General features: G+C 42.2%; 1 protein-coding gene across 1 annotated transcript in view; it reads left to right on the top strand.

Annotated features, from left to right (window-relative positions):
- Nucleotides 1–19,440, top strand: part of SGCG (sarcoglycan gamma) — a gene marked incomplete at both ends in the record, with an annotated part of 81,308 nt that extends 61,868 nt beyond the window's left edge. Inside the window, 2 exons of the mRNA XM_081996991.1 lie at nt 18,399–18,522; nt 19,267–19,440. Of these exons, the coding sequence (XP_081853117.1) occupies nt 18,399–18,522; nt 19,267–19,440 (298 nt within the window). The remainder of the gene's footprint in view (nt 1–18,398; nt 18,523–19,266) is intronic.
- Nucleotides 19,441–19,800: the final 360 nt, after the last annotated feature.

Genomic DNA, 19,800 nt, shown 5'->3' with positions numbered 1-19,800 from the left:
CTTGACCACCCTCTCAGTGAAGAAATGTTTCCTAATATCCAATCTAAACCTCCCATGGCACAACTTGAGGCCATTTCCTCTTGTCCTATCACTAGTTACTTGGGAGAAGAGGCCAACACCCACATCACCACAACCCCCTTTCAGGTAGTTGTAGAGAGCAATAAGGTCTTCCCTTAGCCTCCTCTTCTCCAGACTGAACAACCCCAGTTCCCTCAGCTGCTCCTCATAAGACTTGTGCTCCAGCTCCCTCACCAGCTTCGTTGCCCTTCTCTGGACACGCTCCAGCACCTCAACATCCTTCTTGTAGTGAGGGGCCCAAAACTGAACACAGTATTCAAGCTGCGGCCTCAGCAGTGCCGAGTACAGGGGCATGATCACTTCCCTACTCCTGCTGGCCACACTATTTCTGATACAGGCCAGGACGCTGTTGGCCTTCTTGGCCACCTGGGCACACTGCTGGCTCATGTTCAGCCGGCTGTCAACCAGCACCCCCAGGTCCCTTTCCGCTGGGCTGCTCTCTAGCCACTCCTCCCCAAGCCTGTAGCGTTGCATGGGGTTGTTGTGGCCGAAGTGCAGGACCCTGCACTTGGCCTTATTAAACCTCATACAGTTGGCCTCAGCCCATCGATCCAGCCTGTCCAGATCCCTCTGCAGAGCCCTCCTACCCTCCAGCAGGTCAACACTCCCACCCAACTTGGTGTCATATGCAAACCTACTGAGGGAGCACTCGATCCCCTCATCCAGATCATCAATAAAGATATTGAACAAGACCGGCCCCAGAACCGAGCCCTGGGGAACATCACTTGTGACCGGCCACCAGCCGGATTTAACGCCGTTCACCACAACTCTCTGGGCTCGGCCATCCAGCCAGTTCCTCACCCAGCGAAGAGTAAAACTGTCTAAGCCACGAGCTGCCAGTTTCTCCATGAGAATGCTGTGGGAGACGCTGTCAAAGGCTTTACTAAAGTCCAGGTAGACAACATCCACAGCCTTTTCCTCATCCACTAGGCAGGTCACCTGGTCATAGAAGGAGATCAGGTTGGTCAAGCAGGACCTGCCTTTCATGAACCCGTGCTGGCTGGGCCTGATCGCTTGGTTGTCCTGCAGATGCCCTGTGAGCACTCTCAAGACCAACCGCTCCATGATCTTCCCCGGTACAGAGGTCAGGCTGACAGGCCTGTAGTTCCCGGGATCCTCCTTCCGGCCTTTCTTGTAGACGGGCGCCACATTGGCAAGCCTCCAGTGTTCTGGGACCTCCCCTGTTAACCAGGACTGTTGATAAATGATGCAGAGTGGCTTGGCAAGCTCCTTCGCCAACTCTCTAAGTACTCTCGGGTGGATCCCATCAGGCCCCATAGACTTGTGGGTGTCCAGGTGGTTTAACATGTCCTTAACTGCTTCCTCCTGGATTATGAGGAGTACATTGTGCTCTCCATCCCCAACTTCCAGCTCAGGGGGCTGAATACCCTGTGGATACCTGGACTGGCTATTGAAGACTGAGGCAAAGAAGGTATTAAGTGCCTCAGCCTTGTCCTCGTCCTTGGAGACAATGTTCCCCACCATATCCAGTAGGGGATGGAGATTCTCCTTGCCTCTCTTTTTGTTGTTAATATATTTGTAAAAACATTTTTCATTATCCTTTACGACTGTAGCCAGACTGAGCTCTAGCTGGGCTTTTGCCTTTCTAATTTTGTCCCTGCTTGACCTAACGAGATCGTTATACTCTTCGTGAGTTGCCTGCCCCTTCTTCCAGAGATGATAAACTCTCCTCTTTTCCCTGAGTCCCAGCAAAATCTCCCTGTTCAGCCAGACCGGTCGCCTTCCCCACCAGCTCTTCTGATGGCACATGGGGACTGCCTGCTCCTGCACCTTTAAGATTTCCTTCTTGAAGGCTTATGGGTATATTCTGAAAAGTTTTCAATATTTCCCAGGCAAACGGATGTATTTTAAACAAATGTATAATATTTCCATTCACTAAAACTTTAAATATATAATTTAAGAAGCATTGCTTCATATTTTAATGAAGTACCTATGTCCAATGCTTAAAAGCATAAAAGTATATATTTATTAGCTTGTGACTTACATGTTATAGAATATTGACAATTTGAGGGCATAATTATGCGTCTTCTAGGTATTTGGTTACGGTACATTACCGTACTGATGGATTGCTGGTAGACCTCCCAATCTATGTATGCAGAATAAATATGTCCCCTTTAATTTTTACTTCTGTTCTGTGGCACCCAATAACTCCACTTTTCTTATGGCTTCTACTCCTCTGATTTTTTTATGAAGGCTTACTTTTATCCTTTCCATTCCCCACTGATAATATGATTTCCTTATGCACTTGAAGTATTTGCTAGCATTAAACTGTGTAATAAGACAGAGAGAAAGGCTGGAAACTGAAGCTGTGTTTTATGGTTGTATGAGTAAGAATCATGAAGGAAATCAAGAAAGACATATCTAGAAGACAATCAGGGTAAAAACATTTGCTAAATCATTGCTTAATCATATTTGTAATACTAATGCTTACATGCTAATTGTCTAAAAATACCATCTGACTAATAAAGTACAGTGATTTTTATTTGCATTCAATTATGCAAATCAAAAGCCCAGTCAGAAGAGAATGAATTACGTAACGAAAAGTAAGTCTACGATAACTATTCAGTATTTGTAAAGCATCTTTGCTGCCTGAGAAGTGAGATATTTCTACTGCAATGTAATTTTATAAGCCCTGGCATTAATTTGCTAGATATAAATTTGCATTTGTATACTTCACTGCATTCAGGGTTAACTAAGAACACCATAAATATTTCTTTTGGAAACTTAAAGAATTTCTTTCCATTCACCTCATGGACTCAGATGTGTGAATAGGCGCAGTTTAGAAGGATTGCATGATACAGGACATCATGTTTACCACCTTTTCAGAAGCATTTCTGACTCAGATATTTAAAAATACCTTATTAGGAAAGGCTTAGGTACCACTTCACATCTAGTCTTCTTTTAAGCAGTGATTTTTCTTGAAGATATTAATCCTAAATTGAAAAGAATTTTCCAAGTACAATCTGTTTTCTCTGTCTTCCATTACTAGCTATTTGTGTGCACCCACATGTTCTCGCAACTCTTGTTCATTGCAATTTAGTTTACAAACTACAGTGCTTCACCTGCAAGGCATATATATCATTGCACGTCTGGACCATATGACCTTAGGCTTACTTCTGCTGATGAGATTATCCTGCCTTCTGTAATTCTGAGTCTGCAGAGGGACTCTGTCCTGCTCTCTCAAAAGATGTTTCCCTCCTGAGGCAGGAGGGACGTTTGGGGACCCGTGGGAACAGAGCCTCAGGTCTCCTCGTGAGCCTGTGTTGGCAGTCAGAGCTGCTCTCCTGAGCACCTACAACATGTTTCCTGTTTCAAAGGACTGCCAGCCTCTGATACCGGTGGGAGATAGATAGGTATCTCAGCAGCAGCAGGAGAGGAAATCCATACACTGGTTAGTGGCTTTTTTGCCAGGTAAGATCTCCCTGAGAACACATGCCAGGTTTCTGCGCTCTCATAACTAACTTTCCCTTAAGCCAGTCAGGTGGATGATGTTCTTCCTAAAGTCTCACTTTTTCAGAGGTGTCACTTAACACGTTAGAATCAATAGGATGTGTTTCTGCTGCTTGTATGGGACAAAGCCATTTGCATGTTTTCCATAGCTGCTTATGTCAGTAGTGCAAAGACCAAAGGTGTAAAGATTTCTACACCTACGTTGTTGAACTGAGTACCTGATCACATCAGACTTCCCGATGAGATTTCTAAAGTGAACTTGTCATCAGCGATTACAGCACACTGCACCAGAGCGCAAGCTACCGTCAAAACTTCATTAACAATGGTCACAGTTATAGACACCTTGCAGATCACCACCTGGAGCTCTATTTGTAAGTCTGATTGTGCTGTCACTGGTCTAAGATGTAATGTTGAACTGGGTAGAATACCCCTTACATTATCTTTCGCCTACATACCTGTCTGCACGTATATCAAGAAGGGAGCTGGGGAGGAGGCATCGAGTCGACCACCATAAGGATGTGCATGTGGCAAACAGTGGAAGAAGAAAGGGAAGCATCTCCTAATAACTAATTCTTCCAAGATGTATTGTACATGTGCACTGTCACTACTCTCAATCTTTCCCCTCTCCTTCAGCCTGTGTGTGCAGCTGTGATACTTCAGTTGTGCAGAGTCTGAAGAGAATGTGGCACAGTCAGCCACTGTAGTAATGAATCACAAGAGGGGAAGGGTATGACCTGCTTGTCAGCAAAGACCTCTTCACTTGAGTGTTTCTTTTCATGCAGAACAAGTGGATGCTATGAGCAGCACATACTGAAGAATTCCAGTTACTTGAAATTTTTCTATGCTTCTGCATATTTCAGAAAAATTTGCTTGAGATAGATACATAAAAAAGGCATGGCAAATTTCAGCTGGAAGATAATTTTATGAAAATACTCGTAATGAAAATACTAACCAGATTTTTTACAACAGTGATGCAAATAGTGTTATTTTATGAAAGTAAAATTTTATAATACAGTAAGTTATTTTATAACATTGAAGTCCTTTGAAAAAGATAGCCATGCCAGCAACAGCTGTGATATGCCAGATTCAATCACATTCAGTGGGGCCTTGGCCATTTTTAATTACCTGAAAAGTCAGCACATCGTAAAATTGATGTCATCTCAGAGACCTCTTTTGAATTACCTCTGTTTACCGCTCTTTACCACAACTGTCAGTCTTGAGAGAAGCTTCTATTTTAATCATATCTCAGTTCTGATTTTCAGTCTTCATTCCTTCAACAACTCTGCATTGAGTGACAGTGGACAAACAGGCAAAAACACCTCAATATTTAAGATGGATGGAGAACTAGTAAATAAATATCTACACTGTAATATTAATATCTGTTATGATTTTGAATAGTTTATCAATGTTGTTTTCAATTGCTTTTATAGTCTTTTCAAAGTACCATTAAAACTGGGCACTTTTTTTCCCTTTTTAAGAGAACATGTAAGTGCATTTGTCCTAGAACTTTGAACATTTCATTTATATTCCTTACATAAAATAAGTTCTGTTAACCAAAACCTTGGGAACTGGAAACATCTGTTATTCAAATCTGGGTTTGTAATTGTGCTTGTGCACAGAGATCACCCCTAAGCCATAAGCAGTGTTGGTGCCTGCTGTGCTTATTGTGAACAATTCTCTTGAATCCAGAATCTCGTAACTGAGCTTTACTGGAATCATCTGTTGCCACTCATTTCAGATTTAGAACATAAATACGGAACAAATTTGAAACACAGACTATTTCAAGAAATAAAAATGTGATGAGAATTTTTTAATTTAAATTAAAGGAAAGGAAAATACACTGAAGAACCCACCAGCTGGCATCTTCAAGGACAGCAAATACTCCCAACATTTAAGAATGCCACCCAAAAGGACTGGAGTGCCTCAGGGACCTGCCCTTTATCTTTGATCATTTTTAGCATGAGACAAGATAAGCTAAAAAAAACCCAGTAGACTTATTTATTTAAAAATCAGCCACATGTCTTACTCATATGGAGTAGCGTTAAAACCAAAAACAAACAAAAACTCTCATGTGTATCTGCCTAACTTTTTGGCTGATTTCTTTGTTGTTCATGTGTGTGATTCAGCTGGCAATTCAGCACACACTTCTGGTTACCATTCAGCTCTTACATATTCAGGCTGCGTTCATACAATAGAGTCCAAACCTAGAGGACCTCGGTGTGCCCGAATATGCATATACATCTCAGATGTTCATCCAGATGTAGAACTGCCCTCTCTCTGCAAGCAGAAACACTCATCACCATTCATTCATTCATGCATTCATTCACTGGACTGGGAAGGGATTCTCCCACAAACCTCCCAGACAGATGCGTTACCAGAGAGACTAATATACCTGAAGCATGGCCCCAGGGCTCACGACTGCTTGGGCAACAGTTCAGGTGGAATTGCTCTCAATTCATTTAGAGTGTAGCGATCTACATCAGATCTCATTACCTCTCAGTGGGAGGCAACAAGGTACTGTTAGGGCACGTTATATTTTATCCTAACAGAGGCATCTAAAACAGATCAGGTTAATTATGCCCTAGCAGTGCCTATTTCTCTCTATTCATTTTGAAGGGTGCACAGGGGATCACCTGTACTCCTTACTATAGGCAACTGCATTTGTTTAGAGGGATCACACACTTACCAACTATGCCGTATTTACAGAATCACAGAATCACCAAGGTTGGAAAGGACCTTCAAGATCATCAGGTCCAACCATTAATCCAGCGCCACCATGTCCCCTACACCATGTCCTGAAGCGCCACATCCACACGTTTTTTGAACGCTTCCAGAGATGGTGACTCCACCACCTCCCTGGGCAGCCTGTTCCAATGCCTGACCACCCTCTCAGTGAAGAAATTTTTCCTAATATCCAATCTAAACCTTCCCTGGCGCAACGCGAGGCCATTTCCTCTTGGTTAGTTAACCTCTGAAGAAATGGAAATTCATCATGAGAAAGAAGGCCACACACTGTGCTGGGAAATGTTCAAATCCCAGAGTAAAGCTTTTCCATTTGTAACCCTATATTCCATAAATTAATCTAAATTGTTAATCATAGTTTATATAACCTTGTAACAAGGATTAGCAAATGCTGTCAATTACTGGCTCTTGTTTGATACCAGGTGCAAGGTAATGAGTCCTTCCAAGCTAATAATTAGCTTGGAGGCCCTGGCCATGCTAGAACTTTTATCTTTTCAGGAAAGTCATGACACCAAATATTTACCTAAGAGAAGTGTCTTTTCCTTCTAAATTGGTAAAAATCCATAGTTGTCTTACACTCACTAAAGACTTGGAGAATTTCAAAATACACTCCTAATGTTTTCAGTGCTATCAATTTTCTGAATCTCTTCTTTCTTCAAAACCTTTTGTGTATCTTCTGCATGAAATTCAGACTTCTTTTTTATACTAATCTTAGTAGTTGTGCATCAGCCTCCCATGTCTGTATTTACATGTATATTTATTATCTTCTGCAGCTGTTCCATTGACTCCAGCAATTCTTGTTCTGAGGGTTGTTCTGATTTTCTGTACTGCTCTGCACCACTCATATCCAATGTCTTCCTGTAATTTGCTTCTTCCTTAAAGCTTACATACCTGAAAATTTGTATCAGGAAAACAGCACAATCTGTCTCTTAATTCTAATCTTGAATCATCAGATTGTCCACAGCCTGAAGTACAAGAGAGGGTGAAAAACTGATATTGTTTGTGCTTTTCTTTCGTGGAGTTCCTAACAAAGAAGTCATTAAAGGAACACAATCCAGTTTGGTTTCTTGGGTTCTTCAGCTCTGATGTTGCAATACTTAAAATTTAGGCACCCTGATTTAGCAATAGAGCAAGTAACACACTTGACTCCATATCCAAGCTAAGTTATAAAATTGTAATAAGTCCATGGATAAAATCATTTAAATACAGATACATGGATAAATGGATAAATTTATCTGTAGACAAATTAATTTATCCGTAGAATCTGACTAATTGTGATTTTATTTCTATCCAGTGACTATCTAATGTAAAACACACACAGAGCCTAAGAATCCATTACTGCAGCAGCTCAAGATTCTGCAAGGTCACTATAAGATTGTTTTAGCTTTAGAAAATGCATTCCCTGTAAGTGAGCTATGCTTAGTTGAGCCTAGTGACTGCTTGTGATCTGACTTCTTGGTTTCTCCATTCTACCACCAAGTAGCTTTTCATGAAATATTGACTCCATTGGTATTGATGGGATTTTGGCATTTCACTGCGGCTCCCCTTTATTCCAGTCAGGCACAATAAGCCCAGCAGTGTCATGTATGATGACAACTCCTTCCCGGGAGTTGGCAGAAAGGGAAATACAAAAGTGGTTCGATGGCCTTTTTTTCCCCTCCAGAGTTGAGAACTCAACCCTCAAGTGGTCGAGTAATGAAGTGCTCCTAGCCCTTACCAACAGATACAACTGGGAGGGGAGTCTAATAAACTTTGTGCCCTCCAGAAAGTCTAGCTATAAAGGTAACAGCAGCTTTTTAAAATACATATCCTTGATCATACAGAACCCCTTACAGATTTGAGAGTTTATTTTTCACGCTCAGTAACCATGCATTAGTAAAATTTTACACCTTGTTGATATCACACAAAAATAATTGACTTAATCATATTTTTATTTTCCAAAAGGAATTTTTTTTTTTAAAGAAAGAATCCTGCAGACATACAGGATACACACCATACAAAAGTCCTGTACTGCTATTAGTAGCCCTCTTGTAACAACTGCTAGTGCTTCACACATTAGGACTGTCAGTATATGTATGTATGTAAATGTCAAGAACATTATTGTCCCAAGAAAGAAGGCTACCAGAAAAAGCAGAGCCTACTACATCCTTGTGTAATTATGTCAGAGTAGCTCTGCTGTTATTTGAAGTATTTGGGATGTTTCAGTGCATTATAACGTGCATTTGTGTCTATTTTTAAAAGGTCAGAATTGTTAGAAACTACTAGCAAAGCCCAGCACATTTTGAGACTTTCCCAAGTGACTGGAGACAAAATGATAGACCTTCCAAAATCAAATTTTCATTTAATCAATAAGCAGAAGAGTCAACAAAAAAATGACTTTTCAATCAAATTACAAAAACAAATTGCTCCATTATTTTATAGTCTCTAAATTGCAACGTAGTGCCACCGAGGATTTTTTTAAAATTACTAGAAAAATGAGGTGCTTTATGTACAGCTGCTTCATTCCAGCCAAATAATTTTTCTTTAAGGCTGTTCCTATGTATGTACACTTGCCTCTAAACAGACACCCTTATAGTATGTTTCTCTGAATTCAGTTGTACCCTATTTATTTTATTCTGGTATTATTAAACAACTTTTCTGTATTTTCACAAGATGCTGGTGATTTTCTTTATTACTGGCACAGTAACTTTATTTTGGAGAGGTATTAGCCTTGGCATACTTAAGTTGAAAGTACAGTTCTAATATTAAGGTGTATTTTGTGCTACTATAAGTTTTCTTGTATATTTGTCTGCAATGAAATAGCCAGATGCACTTGGAAGAAACTATAGAAAAGTTCTTTTTTCATTTTACATAATTGTTATTTAATTTTGATTTATTAAAAGTGTACTAATTTGCATATTACATTTTATTCTGGCATAAATAATAGACTAACTTGGGATTCAGTGTAAGGGAGCTGTAGATATTGACGTTAGTCTTACTGAAACAGAGTATGTGTCCTAATGCAGGCAACTCCCAGGAGCAATAACCCTTGGAAAATGGTTTCTCTGAACTAAGCTACAAAAATTGGAATGATGTTATATAACCATTGACCAACTAATGGACTTGACAGGGGAAAATGGATGCTGTCTTTCAGTCAAATTTTTTTCATTATAGTACATTTAGTTTAACTCGGTGAAGTTCAAACTTAGAGTATCAAAGTGAATGGAAGAAATATGGAAGACAGCATCATCCAGGTAGGAAGCAATTATTCCACCTTTAAATTAGGAAATTCAATATCTGTGATGCAAAATGGGACACTTTAGAAAGAAAAATCAGTCAGAATTTGAAAGATTTACAGTAGTTATGTCAAATCAGAATTTTGTTGCCAGTAACTGCTATGTCTCCACTACTGTGCAGAAATAAGTTGATCAGGGAAGAAGATTTAATGAGTCATTAGTATTTTGTATTCCTTGACGTTCAGTAAGAGCTATCAGAGTTTACTGTTGAATATTAATACTTCCATGTCCTTAAGATATACACGGTTGTTAGAACATGCTGCGAAACTCATCTTTCCTGTTTGCAAGATGTAATTTTAGGAGCCATTCCAAAGAAAATAATTTTACAAAACAAAACAGAAATTAGGCATATACTGAGTCTGAGACTTCAGTCCTGCTGTTTTGCCCTTCTTTGCCTTTGGACCTGCTGGCAACCAACCAAAAGCCACAAGGCAGAACACCAAGATCCATAGCTTTGGGTGATCACATTCTTCTTGCTACATCCTGATCACCCTCCCCACTTGCCTGACCTCAAAACAGCAAGCTGCTGGGAGATAAGTGAATATGGTGGGAATTGGCAGCCAGCATTAGTGTGTGCCTGCTGCTCACTATCCACCTCTACCACTCCAGCTTAGTTTTGCTCAGCTCATGTCAGCAGTAATCCAGCTTCCTCATAAAGAGAGAATATGGCTTGAAATTCCGTATATTGGACCATAAATAAATGCCAACAATTTTTTTCCTGTGTAACTAGTGCATGCTCTGGCTATGGTTTACTCTCTTACAACGTCTAGCTGCATTGCCAGTGAATTAGACTGCTTTCAGATTAATCAAAAAGCCAATATACTCCTACTGCTTTTTAAAGGTTAACGTGCACTCAAAGAGCAGAGCTGAAAGCAGACACCTACAGAGAACCAAGGCCAATTAAGCCCACAGAATCCTCTAGGTTGGTTTTTGACTTTCAAGACATTAGTTTCTTGACAGGTTAAAGAATCTCCTTTTCCCCCTTTTTCTCTCATGGTTTTTTCTTTCCTTCATTTCTTACCTTTTCTATTCTTCCTTTGCTGTATGACCTCCAATCAACTGCCTAATTTAATTTCTGTTCCCCTTTCACCTTTCCAATGTCAGACTTGAACTCAAGGGCCGGTGTTTGTGGAAAGACTTCTTTCTGCACACCAGAGGCCTATGAGGGTTTCTTCCTTACTTAGCAATGCAAAAAAGATGTTTTGGTTATGCGCCAACATGCTCTATGCCCCATTTTCACGGTGAAAATCACTTTTTTCACAGTGAAAATCTTTTTTCTTTTTTCACAGAAAAACGTGTTTTCTTACTACTGTGACTGTAGTAAGACCTGTAGCCGTTGCTCTCCTAACACTTCTTGTTTCTCTCAAGAAAATGAAGAAGGAATTAAAAGTTAGCTACATTCATAATCTCAGAAAAAGATCAGTCTAGTCTTGGAAGTACACATGCACAGGCAGAGTTGTGCAGCGCTTACTTTCACAGGAATGCAAGCTTGCGGGATCAGATCTCCAGTGCCTTAACTGGCAACCTTGTTGAACTCACTGTAATGGCTTTATTTGGCCCTGGAACAGCTTAGTCAAAGCACTTCATTTTTTTAAAATGTTTTCTAGCTCTGAGAAGTCATGGAGATAGTTTACTGAGAGGTGGGTCATCTCAGAAGAGTGGGAGATGTCCTTATGAGATCATCAGGTTTGATTTTAGCATCTTCAGGGAAGTTCAGGGATGTGGTGGGTTGACCACGGCTGGATGCCAGGTGCCCACCAAAGCCGCTTTATCACTCCCCTTCTCAGCTGGGCAGGGGAGAGAAAAGCTTGTGTGGTGAGATAAGGACAGAGAGAGATCAGTCACCAATTACCGTCATGGGCAAAACAGACTCGACTTGGGGAAATTAATTTAATTTATTGCAAATCAAATCAGAGTAGGATTATTATCCTACTGAAGAATTTATTATTTAAGAAATAAAACCAAATCTTAAAACCCCTTCTCCCCAGGCTCCCCTAGTCCTCCCTTCTTTCCCAGGCTCACCTTCACTCCCGATTTTCTATCTCCCCACTCTGAGCGGCAGAAATAAAACCAAATCTTAAAAGATCTTCCCTCCACCCCTCCCTTCTTCCCAGGATCAACTTCATTCCCAATTTTCTCTACCGCCTCCTCCCCCCCGAGTGGCACAGGGGGACGGGAAATGGGGTTGTGGTCAGTTCAGTTCATCACACCTTGTCTCTGCTGCTCCTTCCTCCTCAGGGGGAGGACTCCTCACGCTCTGTCCCTGCTCCAGCCTGGGGTCCCTCCCACGGGAGACCGTCCTCCACGGACTGCTCCAACATGAGTCCTTCCCACGGGCTGCAGTTCTTCACGAGCTGCTCCAGCCTGGGCCCCCCCACGGGTGCCGTCCTTCAGGAACAGGCTGCTCCAGCCTGGGTCCCCTGCGGGGTCCCAGGTCCTGCCAGCAAACCTGCTCCAGCCGGGGCTCCTCTCCCCATGGGGCCACAGGTCCTGCCAGGAGCCGGCTCCAGCCTGGGCTGCCCACGGGGTCACAGCCTCCTTCGGGCATCCCCCTGCTCCGACGTGGGGTCCTCCCCGGGTGCGGGTGGAGATCTGCTCCCCCGTGGAGCTCCATGGCCGCAGGGGCACAGCCGGCCTCACCAGGGGCTTCCCCAGGGGCTGCCGGGGACCCTCTGCTCCGGCGCCTGGAGCCCCTCCTGCCCCTCCTGCTGCTCTGGCCTGGGGGCTGCAGGGCTGTTCCTCTCACACGTTCTCACTCCTCTCTCTGGCTGCAAATGCTGTTGCCGGGTTTTTTCCCTGTAACTCTGTTCCCCAGAGGTGCTGCCACCATCTCTGATGGGCTCGGCCTTGGCCAGCGGTGGGTCCGTCTTGTAGCCGGCTGGCACGGGCTCTGTCAGACACAGGGGAACCTTCTGGCAGCTTCTCACAGAAGCCACCCCTGCAGCCCCTCTGCTACCAAAACCTGGCCACGCAAACCCAGTACAAAGGGAAACAAGAACAATGTGCAAATACACACCAGTGGAGCAAGTACTGTTATTCCAGCTCCAGCTCTTCTGAGTTGCATTTTCTGTATCTCCTCTTTTTTCTCCATATTCTTCACTCTTCTCTAATGCTGTATTTCCCATGCATGCTCCCATATCAGTGCCTAGGAACAAGTGTGAAGTAGCATCCTCAGTCCTACAAAGACTAAATGGCAGAAAGAAAGCGACGTGGGATCTTTCACTGTTTTCTGCCCCCTCATATGATTTTCTTCTTACATCAAACCTTAATATAGATATTTATTTGGCCCCTTTTGCATGGATCTTTTTATTTTAATTATATTAAAACACTATGGGAGGAAGAATGAGTGTATTAGAGAAGTGGAAGTGATGGATTAGTATATTTTATGAAGTCTCATAAAAATCTATACCAGAAAGCTTTGTGAAAAACTTTTAATGAAAAGGGATTATGAACTAGCCAGCACTTAGGTTCTTCCTGGACCCACCTCGTGCTCTTTCAGTGTTTAAAAGGACTTCACAAAAACTCCCACCACATTAGGTGAACACCAGAGCAGTGTCTTATTAATGATCTAAACAAATATAGTGCTTGTGAAATAATCTGATATAAAGTAAATCAAGTCCGGTATATTTGACATTTTCTTTTCTTCTGTGTACAAGGACCCATTTTTTAATTAAAGCTGAATCAGGGCTAAAATACATAGGTGTTTCTCTTTTACTGATACAAAAACATATTTAACTCAAATACACTGCTAAATTCTTTACCATATCTTTAACACTTCAGTGCCAGGTTTACATTTCATAAAATCTTCTTTGTATGGTAAAATTGATCACATTATCCAAAAAGCAAGGGGGAAAAAAAAAAGTTAGCTGTATGTCCACTTACAGGAACCCTGGTCTTCCTCAGGTCGTTACTGGGAGGAATGCATACATGTGGGGAACTTTTAGCTAAAGCCATACCGAGGAATTCCGTCCCCATGGAATTCAGGAGAGATGCTGACTCCCAAGATGGAAAGGACAAAAAGTGTCCATAAGGAAGGAATAAACTATTCACCAAATTCACAAGAGCAAGCTGGTTCCTCTGTCGGCTCTAAGGGTCAAGCAACCCCACATTGCGGTAGGGAACCCGGGCTCCAGGAGACTGTGACACTCTTTCTGCAGTACTAAAACCAGCTTTCTAATGCATTGTGGTACTTATAAGATCAGCAAGGCATCCTTCCATCTCCTGCCAGAACAGGCTGAAAGAAGGGATCAGTATTCCTGCAGCATGCACTGGCAGTATCAGCTGCTTCTTTACCACAACTGCGGCAGGTTGTCAGTCCCCTCACATCCTCCCTAAACAGCCAGCTGAGCAATTTCTGGTGATCTGGTATCTCCACGAGTTAGCAACATGCTTATAGGAAAAGGTGGGAATCTCCAAGCCTTCAGGTTGTTGGGATGGTTTCAGTTCCAGAGCCTGGATGCAGTCCAGGTCCCTCAGAAGACTTTCACACAGTCCTTCATGAATTATTCTCCACACCTGAGCACCAGATTTCCTTAGCAGCCAGCCAAGAGAGTACAGTCGACTTTAGGAACTATCTTACCAACAAGGAAGAAGACAGGGATAAAAATATGATCTTCCTTGTAATCAGTTGCTTTAGTTGCAATGGACTGCTGGAGGACGAACATCCAGCAGATGACAGAGCTATGAAATATCAGCAGGGACCACTTACCCCCCACCCTTCCCTGCCCTTCATTAGCCAAGACAGTGCAGTTTCTCTGCACTTTGCCAACAAACCTCCAGGTGGCTGCAGGGATCAGGGTGAAGGAAAACAAGGCAAAATACATACTCTGCAAATGGGCTGGGATATGGTTTTCATTGCTTCTCATTCCGTGGATATGTCTACATGAGTGTTTTCGTTAAAATTAGGAACAGTGTTTTGAGGGAAATGTCCCAACTGCCCGAGCTCCCCACATCTTGGTTCTCATTGTGGAACCATTTGGGGCACATGAACAGGATGACATTTGGATTAAATTGACCTGAAAGCTGTGCTCTGGAGAACGCCTAACATGCTCCCACCTTTCTGGCCATCCAGTCTTCAGGGTCAGGCAACACATAACGGGGGTGTCAGGGAGGTGTCAGGTCCTTGGCATCAAATGTTGTGCCATCCCAATCAATTCCTCTTGCACTACACCACTAATAGACCCCTGCCAGCTACCACAGTACCTAGAGGCTATTCATAAGTACAGAATCCATCCTCACAAATGAGATACAGGCTGTGGCAGATGTCTCATTTAGGACAGCACATTACATAGATTAATTCCTCTAGATGATAAAGATCCTCATTCCATTCTGTTAAATGTAATTTATATGCCTGCAACTTAAAAAAAAAAAAAGGATAAAGTGACTGGTAACAATATATTCCCTTGTCATTCTACTGCCTGAATTCAAACAAACACTATAAAATGACCAAAAACTCTAAGACAATGAACTTCTGTCCTCTTGAGTCTCCAAGGACCCTCCAGCATTTGCAAGCAAACTGAATTCTTGTTTTGCCAAGACTTTTGAAGGGTGCACATCAATGTTTTGCTCAGACCAGTCTACTCTCTCCCTCCATTTTTTGCCTAGGGAATAGACCTTGAAACTTTCTTATCAGTCATTGTCCGCACCACAGTCATGCATCTTCTTCCTGACTATCCCAAATCATTCACAATGCAGAGCAGCTTCCTCCCATCATATGTTTTAAGTAGATTCACTGGTCACTGATAAAAAAATAAAACAAAATTTTGCTTTATAAATGTGTATTTAAAACACCACCAGTGTTGGTAATTGCAGTGCTCTGTTCATATCTTTCTGAGACACCCTGACTTCATTCAAGTATCTCCATCAGTCAGCTCTTCTGCTAGGGCAGTTCTGTGGTCCCCAGACCCTTAAGCATACAGGAGAAGTCGGAACCTGCCCACCAGTGACAAACTGGAAGTGCCTCAGGGCCAGGACCACTGAAGAATTTTAGGTGACTTTAAGATCAATGTCTAAGGGGCTGAGGAAGTCATGTGTCTTCACGGCCAAGTAGGGACTGAGAAGGGACATTCAAAGTCAAGGTTCAACTCAGTCACATCATTTCTGCACTAGGTGCCTCCTTCCCTTTTAGTACATCTGGACTTGAGGCACTGAACCTTTGAATGCTGTATGAAGCAATACGTCATTAGTGCTACGGAATGTTGCCTCTGCTAAAATCTCACACATAGTAGTTCCAGAAGGCTTTAAAATCACTGCTTAAGCTTCCCTGCAGTTTCCATTGCCAGGAAGCTCCAATGACTGACTTAATTAGGTAAATACACCTTTAGTTAATCTAGAAACAGGACCTGTGTAAACAGCGGAAATTTAGAATTGTGATTAATATAGCAAATGTGATTCTGACATGTAATTTAAATTATATGTAAGTCATATCATAAATCTGTAAATGCTTCCAAAGTCTGTAGGCTTTAATTTTGGTAGAAAGTAAGAAATAACTCTCTGGTGTTTGATTGCTTTTCAAATTCCAGGTCTGATATGCTCTTCAGAAATCTGTCCCAGTGTGCCTTCTTGTAATATTAAATAGAGCTTAAAAATTAAAATTTATGCCTACATGTAGATTACTTACATAGGTGAAATACTTTACAAAAAAAAAAAGCTATTTCAATGTTTATAGCTTTTTGCTAAAACAAACAGTTATATTCAACTACCTTGACACTGACTTATGAAAATATATTCGATTTTAAATATTGAAAATACACACTTTGATTAATTTTTCATTATATAATGCATACAAATGTGCACTGAAAAATAATCCCATGAAGCAAAAATAATCCCATGTAAATCACTCAGGGAAAAACTGATTTCCCATTTCATAAAAGTGTAAATCTAAGAATCTAAAGCAAAAAGTCATAGAAAAGTTGTTAAATCACAAACACTGCTTAATAAAGATTACTAACACTATACTAGATGTCTGATGCAGAACAGACTCGTACTTGTGCACTTATACTCAGCATGGTCATGACAGAAGTTTGTGCTATCTCAGAGTTATGGGATAAGGCATCAAGCTATTTTACACATATGGTCCTAATGTGGAATGGTCATGCAGTTATCCATTGCTAGGCATCTGAATTATCAACCTGGAGTTTAAACTAATTGAAGATGACTAACCCAGGAGATGTCAGGGAGAGGCAGATCATAGAAACATAGAGTCATAGAATGGTTTGGATCAGAATGAACCTTTGAAGATCAAAGAGTTTAGAATCTTCTGCTACCTCTGGCCAGCAGTGATAAGCCAATATTGCCTGAGTTATTTTCAGATTTGGGGATAAAAATGAAGTTTCAGTGACTGCGCATGACTATGCTCATGAGTTTACATTTTGAGATATCAGCTGGATTTAGCTTCTTCAGAACTTTTAAGAGACAATTGAAATTTCCCACAGGCAAAACTGACTTCTTTTAAATTCTAGTTTTAATGAAGTAACTGCAAAAAAAGGAAGGACTGAATCAGTCTGAGTAAATGAAACCCATCAGACAGCTACATCAGGACTGTGTTTGGAATTGTTTCATACCTTTAGCATGTCACTGGCGGTCAGTAGCTAGACTCACTACCTGACACATCCCTAGTGAAGGAGCTGCCGGCGCACAGTCCTCCACTCGTCCAGACCAGCAGCTGTTGAGCAGGCATGGAGCCAACACAGCATCTGCTGGGAGTGCAAGCGCATACCTGTGCACGCATACTCACACACACACAACTCCCCAACATTTCCAGAAGATACAGTGGGTGAGCACGCGCAGACCTGGGAACGGGGACGCATGTCTGAGTTCGGCATTATGGACGTAGCCCACATGATTTTGTATGTGTCAAGGGAACATACAGAATAGACAAGGTAACATGGATGTAAACCGGGACCACCGATTGATTCATTTTCTCTAGCTTTAATATTCACCTGTTTAATGTTGGCTGATAGTGTAAAATTCAGGCTGGTGTCATCAGGAAAGGTGAGACAATATTCGGGAACAAAACCCAATAGGTATCAAGTCCGATCCTGCAGTGTTCCCAGTGCCTCCAGATGCAGCCGTTCTTAACCGGGTAGTGCTCAAAAGCAGCAATATAATCACTAGCTTGTTGCTGAGCTTGGGCTTTTTCTTTCCTTCTCATGATTTTTAATCAGTACTTCTATCCCTGCTACTTATTGTGGAAATGGTAAGGAAATTCTGAAGAGACAAAGCTGTATCTCTTTGGAAGATAAAAATCCTGCGTCCTGCACAGCTGAACTGCGGCGGCGGTTACCTTGCTAACGCGGTACCTTCCTGCCATCTTGTGGCACTGAAGGGTTTGCAGCTTTCTGCTACATTGCACGGTTTTTATTTCAAACTGAGTTATTAAGTTTCACATGCCATCTAGTTAAACAACACATGCACATCGAGTGGAATCTTGGTCCGACTGACAGCAGTGTCAAAACTCTGTTGATGAAAAGACTTCCAGACTGCAGCGGTTGTGTTAAACTCAGTATCTTATGTCAAAAATGAAAATAAAGAATGTAAAAACGGGTTTCAGTTTTAAAGAATAAATCACAACCATACTGAAATAATCTGAAGTTTTCACTGAATACCTTGTGTTTGTATTATGAATTCATCTATATTTTTCATGTGGGGCACTCTGGTGTTTTTAAATGGCTACCTCCCTTTTCAAGTGTGCCTGAAGAAAAACGAAGCTGCATCTTTTATACGGCTTCAGGCGAGATCCTTCAAGTGCTTGTTCAAAGTTTACGTATGTGTCAAAAAATAAAGGAACGTATGAGAATGTGCTACTGCCAGATTTCCTGCTCCTGCTTTCAGGCTGGAATCACCGACTCGATCTTTGAGCATGGATGCACCACGAGGAATTAATATCAAAGCGCAAGCTGGGAATATTGAAGCTCTTTCGCAGATGGATATCAGACTACACAGCAGTGATGGTGTGGTGAGTACAAGCCCTTCTGTTTCTGTAACTGTGGTTGATCTTGCTGTCTGAATATAAAACTTCAAGTCTTTTTTTCAAGTTCTTCTAATTTAATCCCTCAAATTATAAGGAGACAGGATATTAAAATTAATGGTACCAATAATAAGACTTTTATTTACGGGTCAGGTTAAATAATAATACCAATGGACATACTGTTGTATTAGCTTCGAGAAACGCTTTCTCTGATACTGCTCAGCTCCCCACTAGCACAGTGATCCCCGGGGAACCCCCGTGGGGTCCCTCAGCCCCCGAGTCGATAGGTTAAGGAGTGAAGCTCTGCAGAAAACTGCTCTGTCAGCAACAGCACGTGACACGCAGCAGCCCATCTATCCCCTCTGCGAGGCCGTACGGTGCCACAGAGGAACTCCAGACCAACCAGTACGTCCATCCTTCCCCGGCTGGCACGGCTGGGAGGCTGCAGCACTCGGGGCAGGACAGAGCAGCAGCAGCGGCGCCCGTGCCCCGCTGCTCGGCACGCAGGCGGCCGCACGTCTGCTACCTCTGAGATAAGGAGGAGGGTGGGCACCAGCTTATCCCATGTTCTAGTGTCTGGCAAGAGCCCAGGCCTCAGACCAGCTTTGTAAATAACAAAGTCTGGGCAGAAGGCTGCTTAAACCACCGCCGAGGCGAAGTCCCGCTGGTTTATGGCACGCTGTTGCCCTATCGTCTCTAACGAGCCCCTTTGTCCTGCTTTCTCCCATGCAGCTTTTGCTTGATGCCGAAACTGTGCGACTGCCCAAACTGCCTGAGGGCACAAGGGGTGGATCCGGTATTTCTCAGGGGCTTTACGAAATCTGCGTTTGTCCAGACGGAAAGCTCTACTTGTCAGTGGCCGGCGTGGGCTCCACTTGCCAAGAATACAGCCGCGTCTGTCAGTGAGGCACCAGAAAAGGCCGCACACCCCCTTGCTAGTCTGAGTTTTATATTGTTGCTAAAGAGCATTACCAAAAGCAGAATTTTCAGAATTTTAAAAACAAAGTACTTCAGTTTAGGAAACAAATCTGTATCTACAATTCTGGACTACAGGGTGAAAGGGGAAGAAGAGCACAAATGACATTTCAACTTCAGAAGAATGACTTGAAGCAAATTACATGTTCTGTCAATAACACTTTGAAAACAGCCTTACAGAGAGCATAAAAAAAAAAGGAATATGTTTCCTTGCTGAACTATTATTCAGTCAGATGATTATGTCATTGTTAGTATTTCTGAGCTCCATGTTTTTTTTCTCTCACTACATGT

Source organism: Phaethon aethereus, assembly GCF_964289735.1.
Source record: "Phaethon aethereus genome assembly, chromosome: 1".
Taxonomy (NCBI): Eukaryota; Metazoa; Chordata; class Aves; order Phaethontiformes; family Phaethontidae; genus Phaethon; species Phaethon aethereus.
This window is presented reverse-complemented; position numbering and strand designations above follow the sequence as displayed.